At 30.3% G+C, this 13,972-nt stretch overlaps 1 protein-coding gene across 3 annotated transcripts in view; it reads right to left on the reverse strand.

Moving 5' to 3' along the window:
* The window catches only part of cdm (importin-13-like protein cdm), a 144,606-nt gene that overhangs the window by 126,963 nt on the left and 3,671 nt on the right, over positions 1-13,972 (reverse strand). For all 3 annotated transcript variants that reach the window (XM_085818532.1, XM_085818531.1, XM_085818530.1), the window contains one exon: positions 13,623-13,790. In XM_085818532.1, coding sequence (XP_085674658.1) covers positions 13,623-13,790 — 168 coding nt within the window. The remainder of the gene's footprint in view (positions 1-13,622; positions 13,791-13,972) is intronic.

Genomic DNA, 13,972 nt, shown 5'->3' on the forward strand with positions numbered 1-13,972 from the left:
ACATTATTTCCTATCTTGTTCATTTGCGGTTTTGCAGCTGAAGATGATGGTTCGGTAAAACCATCGAAACTAGTCCTGTGAAAATTTTGTGAATTAACGCTCATTTTTGTTGTTTGACTTCTGAATTAGTATCAAGTATAAGTTAATGTTTAATAAAAGAATTTCATGAAAACAACCTAAATTTGAAGTACAATGAAAATAGCTTAGTACAATGATTTTGTCAATGTATTCTTTATGTTTATTTATGGGAAATTAACACAATGTAACCTATGTTATGAATATAAAGGTAATTTTTATTTTAAACTCTCGCTAATTAAATATAAAACAGTTACAAAAGTCTGAATATTTGGTGTAAAATTCGATTTTTCATTATTAAGATTAAATGCCTTTTCCACCGATTACTTTTCTTGATTTAATAAATCTCCTTTTGGTCTTTCTTACACCTTATACGAGTTTCACCCACTTTGGTAATATATACTGTGTGAGAACTCTGGAAAACTTAAGCGACTTCTCGTTATGTTTTGGAAATTACAACAGAGGTTTGGAATAGGTGTAAAAAAAAACCTTTTATAGACTCGGACAAATTAACAGAGTGCACAGCTTGTTCATACAGAATCAGCTAGCATTTATGGCATAAATCAAAAGTAACGAAATGAATTCACCTCATTTGAATACACTCAAAATTAGCATCCTGGCAGGAAAATGGAAAGGAAGAAAGAAAAGCTAATTATCATAAAATAGCTGGTTAATAAAAATAAATGAGAACTCTACAAACTCAATTCACTATTTTAATTTAGCCATTTTCATTTTTATGCAGCCTTTATATCGAAGTATGCATTTGTTTTGGTGTCAATAAACTTAATTCTTTCATTTTTTACCCGATTACATAACATCACATGCAACAGCTGTAAATATGAAAAACACATGCATATATCCAGCAGCATGTTAATTTCTTTTGAATATATGGTGTCTGTCATCTACAAAAGAAAACTGTAAATTCAAAATATAAGATGTGAACATACGTCTCCTGTTGGATAATATAAGAAAGTCACACTTTCTGGTATTACTATTATTTTTTATTATTTGTAGGACCTTAGGTCCTACAAATAATAAAAAATAATAATTAAAAATTAAACATTGTGTAGAGAGTAAAAAGCATAACGCAGAAACTTGTTGAAAAATTAACATGTATATCACTTTGCCTGAATGTTATGGTCAGAATCCCATTCTGTATAATAATATATGCATTTGACATTATTAGGTATTGCTAATTAAATTAACATTTAAATACTTCAATGAAATATTAAGAAAATGAGAAAAATTATGAATACTACTTACTATATGATATGAATTTTTTAAAAGTGAGCTAATTAATAAACAAAGAGCAACATATATAGTTCCATATTCCTTACGCTGAAGTCTACTTCATGCTGATTATATCATCATTAGTTATGAGGGCAGAACATTTGTGGTCCTCACCTTGCAAAATCATGAGGAACATTTTAATAATATAGGAAAATTTCATATAATGGCTAGTAGCTGAACTGAATGAAATGAGTATTTTAAATTCACTAGAAATTTAGGGTCATGTAATGTTTAAATATTTCAAGTTTTGGAAGAAACTATTTAAAATGTCTTCTTTTTTGGAGGTGGGTTGCTTTAACTGCTTTTGGGCTACAGATTCCAGCCATATAATCTCATAAATAGGATTTAAAGATTAATTTTTTAACCCAGGCAGATCATATTTCTTCATATGAAATTATTGTTCAAAATTTATTCACTGCCTTACTTATTCATTACACACAGTATATTCATATACTAATTAATCATATATTAAAACAATATTCAAATACTAATAATTAAATCCTTAAAAAATGTTCCTCTATTAAAAGGAAAAACATTTTAAAATGTCCAATTGAGCAGTATTTATTTTACCTCAAAATATGTCACTCTTGTATTATTTTTCAAATTCGCTATTAATAGATGAATTAAGTAAACTCAAGTATTATTTAGAATTGAGGATTAGTGATATGGGATGTTTAGAATGTTCAGGGTTTTATGGAAAAGTACTACTGAATGGTAAAAAGGTTTATTAAAATTCAATGAAGTAATATACACATATAATTAATATGCACAACAAACAATTAGTATGAAATGCATGACAGAGCAAGAATGAAAACATACATGAATTTACAATAACATAAGTTGCAAAATAAACAGAATACAGGAAAACTCGCATAAATTTACAATAATACGAAACAATTAAGTGTTATAAGTAATAATATTAGTCAGATTTTTCTTTATAGTTAAATCTTCATTTTCATTGCTCTTTTAATATCTTGTGTTGGTGGTTGGCCTGCACGCATTCTTTAAGCGATTAATCTCTGTGGCACTTCATCAAACCCTAAATTGTTGAAACAAACATTATCAAATGCTAACTTGTAATGATATTAATACATGCATCATAACAAATACACAATGAATATTAAGAAAATGTTAATGTACCAATATTTCTTGTTTCAGTAGTATCAATTATTGAAATATCATAAAAGAGGAATTAGACATTTTTGATTAAATATTCAATTATACATCTATCAATTTCAGTGTTATAGTGTGACACCAGGGTAACTATGCGAGACACACTAATCCCCTCGAAGATTTCTGATTTACAAAATAATTTTGGCAGTAACTTGTAAAGGCTAAATAATATTATCAAAAAGATACAATTCTTAAGTAATTATGTATATTTTGCAGAAATACTTTGGAACTGTTTGAGCTGGTATTCGTGAGAATCCTTGAGTAATTTTTTGAATGCAGAATAGTTTAACTGAGAAACAACAGAATGCAGCCAAATGATATCCCTAAGTATTATTTCATTTCACTTTCTAATGCATGCATAATAGCATTAATTAAGAATTTAATAAAAACATTAAAAATAATTACATGAAGCAAGATCTGTAAAATTTCAAACTTGCATATAAAAATCTAGTTTAATATCTGCAATACATTTTTAACTCATCATATTTTCATAAATTTAACTTTACAATCTAAGACTAATTACAATAAAGCATACTTTATGACACAAGAATATGAACTTCCAGATAATGTGTATCATTTAGTCTGAGATTAAAAACTATGCTAGGAAAACATTCTGGAAAACCATATTTAATACGTTTTAAACTATTTTACTTTCCTAGATAATCTCATCAAAATTATTAAATATTCATCAATCTTTTGATCGTCAGTTTCTGTTACCTGCCAGCGAGGTAGAATGTATTCACCAAGACACAAAGAATATGTATTATATACATGTAAAATATAGAAAATACAGTGGCTTTGCTCTGCGCGAGCATGCAACCTATAATTAACTTACTGCAGTTTCAGGATCTTATCCTAGACCAGTACTTTCGAGAAAATTCTGGCATGTTATATAACCGCTAGTACACATACTGAATACGTGCCATTTTTCGTCAGACTGCTTTCTTCTACCGCTGCTACAAGACCTTGCAGCTGCTCCTCCCATCTTGTTCTTTCCTTTGTTAAAGCAGATATGACGTAAAGTCTAAATTTAATCTTACTTAGTTTAAATCGATATTGAATATATAATTTTGAGAATTTCATCTAAAGGCAAAATGATCTGCTGAGAGAATTGAATAAAGATGTGGGATCTAAAAAGCTAAATCCTTCTTTGTCGTCATTTTGCAACCTTCTATCCAGCCATAACAATGCCTGGCCTATGATGTAGTTATATTGTCAAGCTTTGGTCATTCCTGTGCCTGCCAAAATATTACATATACAAGTATGAAAATTATTAATATAAGCTACATAATGTAATATTAATAATTTTCACACATGTATAATTTTCTAATGATTGTTTTGTCACAGTAATTACAATAAAAGTCTGAAATATTGCCATGTCTTGCAAAATATCAACTAAATCTGTACACAAGATAAGAAATATCAACTAAATCTATACACAAGAATTTTCCATTAAAAATTTCTGTACAGACCTGATAATCATTATATATACTGCTCTTTGTATAATGTACTGAACTGTAAAGCTCCAGGTATACAAAACATTTCAAGACACTCGATATTTATTCTGTTGCAGAAGCAAACTGTTTGTTTTCAATATATATAATAATAAGCAAAGATGATACGTGACAAATCTTTCAGTTCTATAATTTTTATATTTAATATTCAGTGCACTATTATGCTAATCAGCAATCTTTATTCTCAAATCCTTGCATTATATGTTGGTGATTATGGGTGATTATTCATCTGTTTTCTTATCCGTCATGGCGACTACACTAAGTCTGTTAATCAAAGCTCAAATGTATGCCTGTCTCGTGTAATTTTAAAGAAATATTTGAAGGAAAGATAGGTTAAATTACATAATAATTATACGTACTTTGCCTGTGTGTTTACAGTCAGACATAATATTCAACAACTAATATGCTTGAAAATGCCCAAGTGGGATTTGAATGGCTTCAATAACATATACTGGAAAATTAAATAAAAGTATTATAAAAATATTGCGCCCATTTGGATGGCTTAAATAATAGTTGTGTAATAAAAGAACATTTTAGGTTTGATATTAACTAATTAATTGTTTTTTTTATTTTATCTCTTTGACCTTTAAAATGAAGAGGTAATGTTTCTAGTTGATATTATGTGAAAACCTGAAAAGCAAACAAAAACTACACTAAATCTAAAAATGTTTCCAAAGTTCACACATCTGCAAGAAACTAATAAGGGCAACAATGCCTGATTAACTGAATTTGTTGGCAGATGATGATTCAAATCTGAATATAGAAGACATGTAAACAGTATAAAAGCATATCAAATTTATATCAGTGTACGAGTCATCATATGTGTGAATGAGTGGGTACTATAAATTAAGTACAAGTCTTACTCTGAACTATTTAGTATGCTTATACACTAATTTTTGCATTTTCTTAATTCATATTTTTAATTAGAATTATTACAAAATTAAATAATATCTGTAATAATTGTAACTGAAACAATTGTGTTTGAAATTTCACCTCTTTCATAATAGCCACAATTGCCTAGTACATATTCATTAGCAAAGCATACAATTAAGTGCTCCACAGTATTATTAACGGTAAGGATGCTATCACACGTCAGTTTGTTTCGGAAGAATAACTGTTTGGCACAATTTTTTTGCTTTGTCACAACAGCCAATTATCATAGATCACTTTGGGGTTAACATGGGAAACTGGTTCCCCATTACAAACAAGCTGATAGTTGATTGATTGAAAACGAACAATTTGCAATTTTTTTAGAAAGGAAGGAAAACGTTGCATGTCTTTCTTTCAATAGTAAACCAGGCAGAAAAATTGTCCGAAACAAGTTGTTCATGTGAAACAAATGCCGTGTGATAAGGGTCTCAGACATCATTACTTACATCTAACATTTCACTTCCAGAAACAAGGGTCAAAATTTTTCAGGTGCCATTCACTATGCCAATGCCTGAAATTAAAAAAATCATTTTATAAAAATCTTTAAAAGGATGATTCAAGTATTGAAAAATCTTAGATCATAACTTGGTCATACACACAAAATATATTATTTTTTATACCAATAAAATAATATGTTGTTCAGTGCTGAATGAATTATTTAACAATAGGAGAGGGTCAATGGTTGTGAAATCACATCATAATAATAAGAGAATTTATAAAAAATGAAATAAGGGGTTTTATTTAAATTTTATTATTTAGTTAAGAATAATTATCCTACTAACTTTAATTCATATATTCAACTCTGAAACACACTTTCTACAACTTATCTTTGGCTACTATAGTCTGTGTAGTCAGTTTGACAGATACAGTCAGCAAATGATGATTGACAGTCATAATTGTTATCTTGTCGTCCTGGTACATGTGCAGTACATGTACATGTTTTCCTACAACTTGCATGATTGCATACATACAGTCAAAAGTCGTTAATCCGGACTCGCCGGGACTTCGGCGATTCCGAATTATCGATTTTTCCAGATTATAGATCATCAGTTTAAATCTGGTAAGATGGCATGCAGAAATTACAAAATTAAAAATATGAAACCGTAATTTATGAAATAAAGAACAGTTATGATCTAAAGGGTATCAAAATTTACAAAAAGAAAAAGCTTAATATTTATTTGTTTACTTTATTAAACATTTCCTTCAATGTAAGTTGCTTCGTTTCATGTCATAATACTTTCTCTTTAATTCTATTAAACAGACATAATTTCTTGTTTAGTTACAAAGTTCGGCTGTTCAAGTCCTATAATTGCTGTGTTGAGAATACCGACTAATTTGTCAATCGAAATGTTTTCGTTTTCAATAACCTCTGGGTCACTTTCTTCACTATCCCAAGCGAATTATAATGACGAGGAACTCGATTTAAATCATATCAAAGACAGTGTATATCGAGATGAAATACTACACTTAGTACGGAATTATAAACCAAATAACATAAAAACATCTGCTCTGAAGATAAGGATAGTGCTGACAGATCAACTTCCAATCCGCAGCGTGAAATTGATAAACAGATTTCGGATTTCAAAACATACTTTCGCTTTGTAGATACAAATTACATATTAGTAAATATATATCGGAAATTCTATTTGACATAATCTTTCTAATCTATCATAATCTAATAATGACGTTTCTGCCCCACCCCTCTGCCGCAGAGCAGCGTGAAATTGATAAACAGATTTCGGATTTCAAAACATACTTTCGCTTTCTAGTAAATATATATCGGAAATTCTATTTGACATAATCGAAAGTTCAAGCTTACTTTTATAAAATTGCTCTAACAGTCTGCAAAAAATAATAAGCCGGATCCAATTCGAAGATTAAGGAACAACGCAATTTGCAACATTAACTGAATCAGATAACTTTAACTTAGCGTATAACTCCGTTACACATTAAACGCGCATGCGCACAAACATATTCGCAGCTGTAAGGGTCTTATGCGCTCTCGTAAACGCCTGTGCGCATGCGTAAATGCGTTGCATGCGCAGAAAGTTTGTAGCTTTGAGGTCCGGATTATAGATCATTCCGGATTATGGGTGTCCGAATTAACGACTTTTGACTGTACTTTTTCACAGCAGAAATATACAATTTTATGAAGAACTAATTTGCAATAATATATAGTATACATGAAAACAATCCAAGCATACTTTATATTAAAGTGCAATTTTATGTAATCATTGATGAAAATTACATACATCAAAATATACTTTATTGTTGACTTTACTATTACTTTAGGATTATTAAAAATCATCATCAATTCCTACATGCTGTACAATCATCTGCCTTTTAAAAATAGTACTTGTTACATTTAATATTTCAACAGGTTTTTCTATTCAATAGATATTTGATAATATAAGGAGTTAAGTAAATTTGAGCTAATTATATTTTATTTTTACCAATTCTTTACAGTTATACCACAATTCATTACATTATTTTATATTAACTTCAACCAAAACATTTCAGCACATTTTGAGATAAAAGACTCAAGTACCTTGCATCAGTTTTAGCTGTAATAAAATTACGCTAATAACTTTCTTCTTGAAGTTTCTCGAAAATGATGTTTCTTTTCGAAAAAATTAAAACAGTAAGGAAACAAATTTCTTAAAACATCTTTCTTAATGCTACATTATATAGAAATTTAGGAAATGTTAAAAAATGTTAATGAACTGTATATGTGTTAAAATACAATATATCACATATTGCACATATAACATATCAAATTTACTGAAATGGGAAAATATATACATACCTGAAAGCAATCTCGCAATAGCATTTGGTTTGAAGCTCGCGCTATCCACTGGAGCATCTGCATTTACGCTACTTCCTTTACCCATTTTGTGCACTCTTCAATCGAATTCAAACTTGATCGTATAGTTCAACTTTCCAGTTGTTGGATCAGTACAGGAAAAAAATCTAATTTTACACAGTAATTACTTTACATTGCACATATACTCTACGAAGACTTAAACGCCGGATTTGTTTACAATCAGATGGCGGTACATCTACCACATACCGTATTTATCCTCTTTTCAAATCGCGAAAACATAATAATTACGCCAAATTTGTTTCTGGGCATGTGCAGTATGCGACATTCGTTTAACACTGTTCAACTCAATGTGCGGTTTGCCATTACGCGTCCCGTTCACATGGGACAAGCATTAACTGCCTCGCCGAATTGGAGGTAGAACTTGGTTGAATGTTCCTTACCTCTCGGGAGCAGGGCAAATGGGGAGATTTCCCATACTATATTGCGCGGTTCACTTAATTTTAGTTACTGCTCGCTGGACTGTCAGCGAAACAATCGCGCTGATAGATGTCTGGGGATGCGATAGCATACCCCAAAAAATTAGAACTGTACAAGATACGGAAATTATAGACAAATACAGACAAGGTTATCTGATGCTAGGTATTCCAGAAATATCGCTCAAATTAAATCTAAAGTTAAGACAAGTGCATATTGGCTTCAACGTGACAAGGAACTCGATACCTTTTGAATGATTTTTTTTTTTTTTTAAATTTAAGCATTTTCATCTACTTTTTATGAATATTATTAAATGGTTTTGTGAGACAAAATAATTTTAAGCTGAAAAAAAGTTTTTGCTAGTAATTTTTTTAATTTAAATTTTTGAAGAAAAATTTTACAATTAAAATTTTTTTCTTCTCCTACAATTTTCAATGTCACCCCCCAGGTTTTTTTTTTTTTTTTTTTTTTTTGTTGTTGTTGTTGTTGTATTTATTAGAGTCTTTTTAATAACTTCAAGGAATGATTTTGCAGTTAATGAATTAGTTTCTGAGAAAAAATAAAAATACACTTTTATCTAAAATCTTTTAAAACAAATATGATCTGTCACATTTTCATTTCAAATAATTTTTCCTTTCAGTATTTTGCAAAACCCATCCTTGTTTCTATAAAGTACATAATTTTAAATAAGCAGTAAAATTAATAAAAAATTTAGTCCATACCTGTATATGTTTTAGGACTTAAGTAAAAGGATTTATTGAAAAAAATGCAAAAAGTTTCTCAGTTTGCATTTGTAATTTAAAGAATACAAACTGTCTAAATAGACAATTAATCATTTCAAATCTTTAAAATTTTATTACTGAATTTCAATAGACACATCTATAATAATAAAAGCAAGTGTAATGTGTCTGTCTGTCTGCCTGACCGAGCTCTCCAGCCAAATCTATCGCACGCAGGGACCTGGAATTTTTTATACGGAAGCACAAAGGGGCTGGCCACCAGACCTCGAAGCCCGATTTTCGATTTTTGAATTAGAAAAATTTAAAAAAAATTATTTATAATTAATTAATCACGGTTTTTTTGACTCACTGATATTATTATTTGTTTTCAAATAACGTTCGATTGTAACAATTGATTTCTTTATTCTAGAGTTAGTTTGCTGTTTTGATGATACATTAAATCGATTAATTACAATTCATTTCTTTTTTGTAGCTTGTGGGGGGGGAAGAGAGAGAGACAGTCTACATGTCCTACACTACTATTCCTGCGCTATTCACTTATCTGCATTTTCTAAATGCACGGGCAACGCCGGGCGGGTACACCTAGTATGTATATAAATCAAACCTAGTGCTATTTATTCAATTGGTAAATATAAACATAAATTACAAACCTTTTTTTAAAACCTTATGTGGCCAGAAAAATTGCAAAAACTCATAAAACGCAAGTAGAATTTTTCTTTACCTGTTTTTGTTTTGTAAAACACGTTCAAAACAATTTTAATACATTAATTAATTATAATATTGTTGCGTGCGTACGGGTTTGCAATAGATTGATAATAGTTCATAAATGATTGTTATTGCACTCAAATCTGATGACAGCTTAATTAAATTTATTTTATCAACATAAACACTTCAAAGTTCTGGAATTTTCCACAGAAATACTCGTACAAGCGTTTAGAATATCACTAAGTATAATCAGTAGTTATGCTTCAATCTAATAAGAACGTTAAACACAACGGAATGCAAAGCGCATCTTAAGAGAAAGTTAACTCAGAAATATCTCCAATCTCACACTGAACTAACAACTGGCAACAATAACAACTTATATAGCATAAATAATGTCATAAAAATAGTGTGGTATGATGAGATTATTACTTTGAAACCGATGTTTCAAATTGATGCCAAGAAAAACCAATATTTCCCATTCTGCTTCATTGCATATCTTTCAAAAAAAAATAGTCCAATTAATTTCCTTTATCCTTTTTTTTAATGCGAAAAGTTTGTTTTATAAGTTGTGAAAATGTCGGAAGTTTGTAACCGATATATTTTTAGATATGAAATTTTAAAATTAATGGGCGTCAAAAAGTCTAAAAATATGAACGATTTTTAAAATTCTTCCAAAATATTTTTTTAAAAAATTACGCTAAAAATTTCAGTTAATTTTTTTTATCCACAGTGCGTTATGGTGCAAACTATAATATTCTGAGATTCTCAGTTTATTTTTTAATATTTGCAAAAAGTCTTTTCAACTTTAAATTTGAAAAAAATCTAATCCTCTAAAAATCAAAAGCGTGACACCACATCCACAAGCACAAAGTTTGAGTTCTATATCTTATCGGGAAGCAGTTTAAAAATCCATGACCATCTTTTAACCATAGCAACAAGCACCAAGATAACAGCTTATAAAATATAATAATAATAATTAAAAAGCATATGTTATTCAGGAACCATTACGAAAGTTCAGGTACCAGTTGCGAAAGTACAGATTACAAAGTTAACAACAATAAACAACGTTAAAAATGTGTAAACAGTATTAGAAATCTGCCAATTCGGAGACGTGATTGTTCACAGAGGGTTTTGGTGTAAAGGGGAAGGCAGAGGGTTGTCTTCTGAACGGGTCCTAAAGACGAAACTCTTTCATGTCTCCTTTTTCTCCTCTTTCTAATGGCAGCTGTGTGAAGGAGCATTGCATGTGAACGGGGCTTAAAAATAATCTCCCATACCTTATTTCCACACCTCCAAATACCCATTGCCCCTCAACAGGATGGCAACGACGATATTTCCTTATGCCGAACTTCAATTCAACAACTTTCACCATTAAATCTTTCCCCCCTAGCTTCTCAGACACAAAGCATGATGGGAACCAACGAACTCCAGCGAAAGATTTTTCAACGTCAACAGGGTTGCCATATAACACGCAATCACGTCAAAAACCAGCGCAGAACACATATCGCTACATTTGGTGAAATTAGGGCGTATATCAGACTTGTACCAGTTTGTAATTGCATACAGTAAAATCTCTCATAACTACCATCCAATTAAAAGACAATATCAAAATAAATGCACTTTTGAGGGTCTTAACATAAATCTGAAATTCAGGTATACGAGATTAAAAATACGTCATGCGCTAACAAACTGAAGACTGAAATGTGTAAAATATTTGGGTTATATTTCCGCTCAACATAACACGCCTTAGCCAACCAATGATTCAAGATATTACATATCAAAATATAATGATGAACTACAGATTCCTTTGTATGCTTCAGTGTGTGAACTTCGAAGGTAGCATCTATGATTTTCAGGAACAGTTCATATTTGAGAGAAACCATATTTACTTTATCTATTAATTGAAAAGCTGTAATGAATATCACTTTACTACATATTGTGGCATATGCTTATGTTCAGAGATGGCAAGTCCAATGACAAAGATTATCTTGGTTTTAAAATACATTTGGGTATGCAAGGGCAGCATCTTGGATTTAGTTACATGTTCGAAGAACGTAAGCGTTAGTAAAAAATGGTGTGCAATGGGAATATAGACAATACTGCTACTGGCTTAAGATGATAATGATGAAACATTGCAGACTTTATTAATAGAAATATTAATTTATGTCAATACATGATGGTAAGAAGCTTACTGCATGCACATTAGCATGCATTATGTATTGGATGCAGATTATATTGCATGCAGACATCATATATTAATCTAAATCTGTTTAAAAATCTTAGCAGATATTTAAAACTGTGGTGACAATTTGTCAGCAGATGGACATTCGAAGTTATATGCCATGGTCTTAAGAAATTTGAGATTTTTATGTAATAATATATGAGGTAATTTTTAAATGTTTAACTTTGTTTTCATAAAATATAAAATCATGTGTATGTGTTTCAATTTTAAATAATTTATATGATTTTTGATATTATTTAATTGTGGCTGAAAGATCTAAACACATGGCCAAAAACTCTATGTGCTACAATTCTTACAGGTGCAATATCTAGAATGGAGGTGGCACAAAATAGGTGTGGTGTATGGTGTATTTAATTATGGCAAAGCACACTAGGGCTATCTGCCTAAGGGGAAGGATGCCTTTCGTGGAGGACTTTCTAAGGGAAACTGGCTCGTATACATGTTACACATGGGGAAAACCACGAAAACGCCCATGCAGCCAGCCCGTTCGCGTGGTTCGAACCGAACTACCAGTGTTCAGCGACTTTACCACTCGGCCGCTGGTGGGCGGCACAAAATAGATAATATCCAGATATATATATACTCAACTATCCAGAAAAATCTCTTATCCAAAATTGGCTAGGTCCAGTTGGTAATGGTTAAAAGAGATTCTACAATACCCTCACTGCACAACATATAATTTACAGCTACGATTTAAAGCAAGTACAATATGACCCCGCTTAACGTGGCGTATATGTTCCATCAAAGTAGAGGATAATATGAAATAGTGTTAAACAAGGTTATCTCATCATGCAAATAATGGGGTTACTGGAAAATTGTTCAGGAATTTTACCATTCAATTTATTATGTTTTTTATAACAATAAAACAAAAATTTATTTCTTACAAATATAGAAACATAATAAACAAATATACATATAAAAATTAATAAAATTCTAAGTTAGTATGTTTATATTTCAGATCATTCAAAGGCATCCATAACACCCTGTCTTGCCTTTCAACTCCTCTCAAAATTTGGGCATTTTCAATAAATTAATAATAATTCATAATTTCTGTTATAGTGGTTAAACTGGTTTTTAGAAATGCTGCTGAAAGTTCTTTTTGCTCTTCTTCTTCCGCTTTCCAACGGCGTAATAGTAAACTGGTTTACATTATGTCTATGGAACCTTTCCTTCTTTACATAGCCATTCTTTGGCCTAAAGCTGCGTTCAATTTTGGGGAATCCCACAATTCAAATAAAAGAGTGTTAAACCAAAACAGCATTATGCAGGGTCTTATTGTACACTGTTATATGTCAAACAACAATTTTATATTCCCAGTGCAAACAAAATATGCAATATTACTGGCTAAATTATATGCCAAAAAATAAAAAATAAAAAATAAAAAATAGAAAATAGAAAGGATTTGCTTTTCCTTGAACCTCAAATTGTAAAAGAGAACAAGAATGATTTTTCTGCAATATCAATAATTAAACATATCATACTACAGGAAGTACTAAATAACATCCTTTATATTATTACACAAATTAAAAAATAAAGATTAATATACTTGCAAATTATTGCACATAAAACATAACCAAACATTGCAAAAAAAGAACCCTCGCACAGAGGGAGAAAATATAGAAATATGAATTCGACATACTAAAGCTGAAACTTACCGCAATGCAAAGTCTTGTAAGAATGAGTCGAGGACCAGATATATGAGTAAATAATGCTTGCAGTAACTTTTCTCTAAGAGGCTCATATAAATTATAAGGTAGTTCATTCCAATGTTTTGTAATTTTTACATGTAATGTACTTGCTCCAAAGAATTGGACTTCAGATGACTAAAAATGAAAGTTAAGATTATACTTTTTTACAAAAACTGAAACTGAAATAAGAAATATCTTTACTAAAAAGAAAATCATCATAAATTCAATTATAATCAAAAAGCTTAATTAGTGGAACATTACAAAAAACCCCAAAGAAAGAGTCATTAATTAACTGTGTTATTGCTTGAATGGTTGCT

The sequence above is a fragment of the Stegodyphus dumicola genome, chromosome 6 (assembly GCF_044657685.1).
Source record: "Stegodyphus dumicola isolate Sdum_Otavi_A_Nest chromosome 6, ASM4465768v1".
In the NCBI taxonomy this organism is placed as follows: Eukaryota; Metazoa; Arthropoda; class Arachnida; order Araneae; family Eresidae; genus Stegodyphus; species Stegodyphus dumicola.